The 7,052-nt window shown below is 31.8% G+C and overlaps 1 protein-coding gene across 1 annotated transcript; it reads right to left on the reverse strand.

The window, feature by feature from the left end:
- Nucleotides 1-1,769: 1,769 nt before the first annotated feature.
- Nucleotides 1,770-3,344, reverse strand: LOC145046061 (putative UPF0481 protein At3g02645). The gene has a single exon (XM_078994347.1). The coding sequence runs from the start codon at nucleotides 3,324-3,326 to the stop codon at nucleotides 1,770-1,772; it is 1,557 nt and encodes a 518-aa protein (XP_078850473.1). The 5' UTR covers nucleotides 3,327-3,344.
- Between the last annotated feature and the right edge of the window lie 3,708 nt (nucleotides 3,345-7,052).

Below are 7,052 nucleotides of genomic sequence, written 5' to 3' on the forward strand. Positions count from 1 at the left end.
ATCGGCCGCCAATGCCGATTTCTGAAACACTGATTAATTGTAAGTTCCATATGATATACTAAAGTATGATCGGTAGGGTCCTATGTCTGAAAATAACACGTTAGGTTGCACTTTTATGCTTTTAGTGTTAATATGAAATCAGATGAACTTAGCTTGGCCAAAGAAATAATAAACAAATACATACAAATAGTCATTCAATCAAATGGGAGATTAACAAGTTAATTTAGCCATCACAATACTTTGTAATGTTTTTATATGTTAGGTACATTTACATTGTTTACCATAGTATTTTTCACGTGACACATCAAGTCCCTGATATTTATTATTTGTAGTATGTTGGATATGACATATATTCATAATTTGAGGGGCTTAATTTGTGTGGTTCTTAAACGTTCCCTTAAGGTGTAATTGATTACTTAAAAGCACACATGAGGGAACACACCTTTGAGAGATAGAGATACAATTAGTTCTTCTCTTTGATGTCCTAAGACTTCTCTATAAAACACTATAATCACGTGTGTGATTCATCCATCACAATCAATCACTTGGACAACATTATGGCAAGTGAAAGAATCATAAGAGAGCCATCTTCAACATCAATTATATATCTCGAAATAAGTATTCCAAAATAAAATTTACGGTGACTCCTGTTTATATATAAAATAGTCTTGGATTATGTGTTTAGTTCAACATTTATATCTTATATAATCTAAGAGTCCGTTTTTGTGATATGGTGTATTATTTAAGGCCATGAAATACGACACAAATCCTAATTTCTCTTTTATTTATAATTCAATCGTTTTTGAATGTTTAACTAATATGAACACAACAAATTATAGAAAACTATAACATCATCTCAAACTGATGATGATATTATGCAATTCAGAAAAGTGCATATTTATCACGCAACCTTTGCTTCACAACGGATGTTAGAAATATCATCACCCATGTATGCTATGTAATAATAAACAAGGCCTTTATTTTATTTCTTTGAAAGACAAACTAGTTAAGCTACTCTTAAATACTATATATGTATTTTAACAGACCTGTCATTTGAAAAAGTCAATCCTTACCACTGATTACGATATAATGCAATTCGGAAATGTGCACATTTATTATGCAACCTTTGCCTCACAACCGATGTTATAACATATATAATTAATGGTGGTGACTGCTTGAAGAAATACCATCGCCCATGTATGCTATGTAATAATAAACAAGGCTTCTCTTTTTTTTCCTTTGAAATGACAAATTAGCTAAGGTAGCTACTCCTAAATATTATATATATATATATATGTGAGACTTGAACTCATATCCTCTCATTTGAAAAAGTCAAATCGTGACCGTTATCCACTCGGCCGAATGCTTATTGAAAACCAAGTTGTCTCTCATGTGTTATAAAACAATATGGGTTTGATACTTTGTTGTTATTAATTAGACATCATTACCGGTCAAACAAAACTCTCACAAATTAATATGATTGTATTTTACTTGACTTATCAAACATATTAAATACAACGGTTATGAAAAAACTAGTTTTATTTATTTTGTCTTTTTTAATAACAGAAAACTATTTAAACTACAACCTAATGGCAAGACTACACGCAACCAACATAAATCTTGAGAACTCAAATGCTCCCTCTTCTTTAAAATCTGGCCTGCGTTCTGAAGTACACGAAGCTCATATTTGAACCACACTTGAAACAAATTAACAAACAAAATAAATAAACAATATGTGATAAAAACAAATGGAAGCATAATAGCTTTGCCTAGTTGCTGCTGCCAAAGACCTTAGGACAACCGTAGAACTCACAAAAGGAATACAATACCAACAACAACAACAACAGAATCGTTAAAAGACGAGCGATCACCTTCCACAAATAAAAGAATCTCTTTTTGATGAACTTAAATATCTTCACAACCAACCTCTTCTTGTAGTATTTATTAATATTTACGACAGTCTTGCTATCAGAATTCCTTGTTGCTTTGTTCATCCCATTGAAAAGTTCTGCAATCTGGTTATTCGTTAGGTCACCTTTAATGATTCCCTTTTGCTTCAACAGTATAACATCCTCAGCGTTGTCGATAATTCCACTTATCAGATCAACAAACTGTGAAATTGACTGACTGGAATATGAATAGTGCATAGCGTTTTCGTAGGCAACCAAATTCCTCAAAACTACTTCTGAATTAACATCTAGGGTTATTACAGGCAAGTATAAAGTAGCTTCTTCTTCTACAAACTTAATGTCCATTATACCTCCGCTTGTGGAGCTAAACGTTATCCCTGCATAGTAGTGTAAGGTAGAGACAGATGGTATCTTAATCTCCTGCACTATAGGACCTTCATGTTTACCAGAATCATTGACTCTCTTTAAGCCTAAGAAACTCAATATTTTATCCCATGGCATGCCTTGTATAACCTGGAACGGCTTGAGGATTTTTGTAGCAATCCCAAATTTCATGGCTATTTTCGTTATTACATCAATATTATCGCAAACAGAATTAATATCATCTTCCATTACCTCTGTTTCCTCTGACTCATCTTGTTTCTCTTCTTTTTCTTCATCTGGAGGAGCTCTTTGGGTATCAGAAAATCCATTGGTAACAATCAACTGATACATTAAATCTAATAAATGCAAGTAGGTTCCTCCATGATCTTGGCATGATGAAATTGATGGCAATTTGAGAGGAGAGTTTGCGCGACAAAATTGCTCCATCATATGAAGCAACTCGACTACATCATCATACTTTTCAGACGAATTGTATTTCAATGTTCTATAAATTTCTTTCAATAAAACAGACGGGATTTGGTTCTCTAAAATCATTAGATCTCTAGAAAGAACACTGGCTTGTAGCATCTTGTTATCTTCAAGATTAACAAAGTGGTCTTGCAAGATGTTAAGCAAAAACAAACCATCTATGGCCATAATCCAAGATAAGGTATTGTCATTGAAGTCCAAGTAGCTATGGTAGCAACCTCGGATAATGGGGTCCAGTTCTTTGATTTTACTGATTAATAACTCTCGAAACTTGATGTTTCCGAGATGAGCATAGGTTTGGTTGAAAAGTGATTTTGCACTAGCAATCTTGTACCTTTCCATATCATATAAATGAGGATCCATATGATGGTATGGACCTATAGCAATCACCTGAGGGAGATAAGCATCAGGTTTAAAGATTGTAACCGATTTTTGAATAGTGAAAATACATATAGGGTTTTCTTCAGAAATGTCTATGGTGACTTCCTTGACGAATTTCTTGCGAATCTGATGAACCCATCTTTGTTCTCTGGACAAGGAAGATAAACTTGTGGCGATGGCCATGCTTGGACTTTAGTTAATATTTGAGTCACCTGACATGCAACATTATTGTTCATTTATAGGCATTGCTGCTTTATCTTACGTGTCTGAAATTTTCGTACATACCCTGCCTAATTTCCTAAAATGGGTTGTATTAGCTTGGTGTAGGTTTTAAACATGTAAGCAACGTAACTGAAATTGTTACGTGTTACGTGTGATAATGGTACGAAAGAAAAGTTCAACTTATGGGTCCTTAAGAGGACACTTTCTTGGAAGCAAAAGAAAGAATTATCATAATGATACGTCAACCTTATACGAACAGCAAGATAATGAAAGTCATTTTTTTTTTGACCTAGTAAAAGAGCCAAGAGGAAATAAAATATATTACAAATAGATGACATCAAGAGCCCAGAAGATAAAACTGACCGAGACCATCAAAAAACAGGATACCGTTGGTTTAATGGGATAAAAATATAATCCTAGCAACACAAGATCCTAGAGACGATGATGCGAGGTGTAAATCGTTTAATACGGTTTAATGGGATAAAAATAGACTCCCTTTTGTAAGAACTATGTAGAAGACAATGTCATAATATTTTATTAATTAATTGCCCCTTTATAGAACCAAGACATGGAGGTTGACAAAAGAAAAAGGTTTCTTTTTTTGTTTTAAAAAAAGGTGCACAGACCACAGACCAGTTGTTCGACTATAGCAGACTTCTTTCTTTCAAATGGATAGATGCTAAATGTACCAAATATAATATACATGGATGATGTGGTTAGCCAGCCATTGTATAGACTTACCAAAGTTGTGTCCTTCGTGTATTTGCTAGTCTCTAACTAGCCTGCCCTTCGTAAGTAGTATGCTGCTAAAAATAAAAAGATAAATTGCAAGATAGAATAGTATTGGAATTTAATCCCACACACAAGACACAAAAATTGTTTGAGAGAAGTCCTAAATACAAAGCTGGAAAAAAAATGTTATAGGGAAGAAGATAGGTTATGTATACCAACAAAGTTTAATTTTTTTATTTATATTTTATATTTTATATTTTATTTATTTATTTTTTTTTTATTAACACCCAACAACCACATCAATAAATTATATATATATATATAAAATTTAATGCATGTGATTTTTGAACGTTAATAAAAATAAATAATATATAATATATATATATATATATATATATATATATATATATATATATATATATATATATATATTGCATGAGACATGACTTGTCGGCATGGTAAAGCCTAAGCCATGACGAATCTTTACATTTTTCAAAACCTAATAATTTTTATATACATTAAAAAAACTAGATCATTTAATAATAGAATTATACAAAATATATTATGTTTTTAGGACTGTTATAAAAACATTTAATATAAAAATATTAACAAAAATTCAATTGTTTTAGGAAGATCATAAAAAACAAAAAAACCAAAAACAAAAATCAGACACCTTCGAAAAAACTTGCTCCATAAGGCGATAAAGTACCTTGAAACGTTATTTAGTCGCCACATTTACATATCGAAAAAACTTGCTCCATAAGACGAACACCCAATATTCTTTCAAAACAAATTTGTGTTTCCTTTGGTATTAGACCGTTGGCATCAGAAGAAGCTTGAGTTTGTTGACTGGTTTCAAGGAGTAAAACATTATGTATTTTCAAAAAATGATACATATCATAAAAATTAGATTACTAAATACCCATTGACGATATAAACATTTATATGAAAATAAAAATTAACCACTTACATATTGTTGCACGACTATAGGACTAGTAAATACCCCTTGATGATCAGTACTAGCCTTAGGAAATGTTTCGATTCGTGTGATGTCCTATTTAAAATTAAGAGTTAAATTAATTATAATTAAAAAAATAAAAAAAATAAACTCTTAATGTCACACCCCTGAACCAGACGGCGGAATTGTCCGGGGGCTCATGTGACTAACAATTGAATTATCATCACAATGAATATACATGAAACATAACACATTGATCACCAACATTACATATAACAACCAGCATTGTTCACATCAAGTACATTGTTATAAGTTATATAATTCCAAAGTATTAAAAGTACGATGAGTGATGTTACACAAAATAAATCCATTCATTCTTGAAAATCTTCCTGCTTAACGATTACTTGAGAATACAAGTTATTTTGAAAACGATCAACATATATAATGATGGTGAGGTCATAATTATGGTTGAATAAAAGTCTTTATATCTTTCGTAAAGACCTAGAAAATCCGATATTTTCTGTAAAATGTCTGAAAATGATGTGAAAATCAAGTATAAATACATGTGTGAATTTCATAGTTGTAACATATATGAATGTAGTTTAGATTTCTTGCATTGTGAGTAAGTGATAATTGTATATGAATATTTTCCCCTGAAAATCCAATATTTTCTAATTTATAACAATGTCGTGGTTCTTGTATCATTAAATAAGTCGTTTTGTATTGACACAATCGAAGGGTTAATCTTCGAAATGTTAAATTTGGTATTGAATTTCTATATGAGCCGTTTATAACCATGTATGATAATGAATAGGTTTCCCATCTTGGCATTTTTCCAAATGTTGGTATTTTTCAAGATTGTGTCGCCCTGGACTGGCCTAGTCTAGTCGTAGCGAACAATAAAGGTGTGGGGGGTCACCCCGTATAGATCTATACACAAACTCCCGCTCTCCCTCCTGGAAACTCTAGTTATAACTACAGGCTGTACACTCAAAGGTGCCAACCGACATGTCTCACTAGATTCTCAACCCTTCGTACTATGTTTAATGTTTGCGTGTATGTTGTATGTTTTCATATTTAAATGGTACATATGTAAGTAGAAGTTCAATGATTACGTAAAGGTATAGTTACGATCTACTAGCATGTGAATTCCATTCCAAGCCCAATTAGCATGTAAATGGACCACAAAGGCCCAATAACATGTAATAGGATAATTTGGGCCTAATACTCATGTGAGTGGACCACCAAGGCCCAACAAATATTGACCCATAACTCAGCCCCAGATTAACATGTAAATGGGTCGTAAGGCCTATTAAACATGTCATGGAAAAATATGGGGCTCAATATACACTTAAATTGGCCCTTAAGGCCTATTGGTCATATAATGTGAATACTAGGCCCAATAAAATAGTTATCGATGTATTTCATCAATTCGTTATTATTCCATTGTTTGTCTAAGCTCGAGGTTTACTAGATTGATGATTAAATGTCATTTTTTTTTTTTTTTTGTAAAAACGACGTTTTGGCCAATAATCCTCAAATTTTCAATTAAGGCCCAAAGTTTTGTAAAAATAATACTTTAGTCCATAATTTATAAAAATTTCTATTTTTGTCCTAAATGTTTAGAATTTCATGGATTTAGTCCAAAAAATTATATTTTGACATTTATAGCCCAATTTTGCAAAAAATTACATTTTCAACCTCTTGTTTGTAAAAATTGTCACTTTCAGCCCAATTTAGATAGAAGTTACATTTTTGGTCCAATTTAGAAATAAATGTTATTTTACCCCAAAATTTGTTTACATTGATGATTCAAACTTTCGCCAAATAATATTTTTTTTTTGCAAATTTGGGCCCAAAAATGTTTAGCCCATTAAGCTCAAATTTACATTTTTGGCCCTTTTGAAAGTATGTTTACCATAAAAATCCCTTTTTATACAAGTAGGACCTCTTTGGTCCATATAAAAACATATATGTCACTTTTTGCCCTTATCTTT

The sequence above is a fragment of the Lactuca saligna genome, chromosome 5, assembly GCF_052625555.1.
Source record: "Lactuca saligna cultivar CGN05327 chromosome 5, ASM5262555v1, whole genome shotgun sequence".
Lineage (NCBI taxonomy): Eukaryota > Viridiplantae > Streptophyta > Magnoliopsida > Asterales > Asteraceae > Lactuca > Lactuca saligna.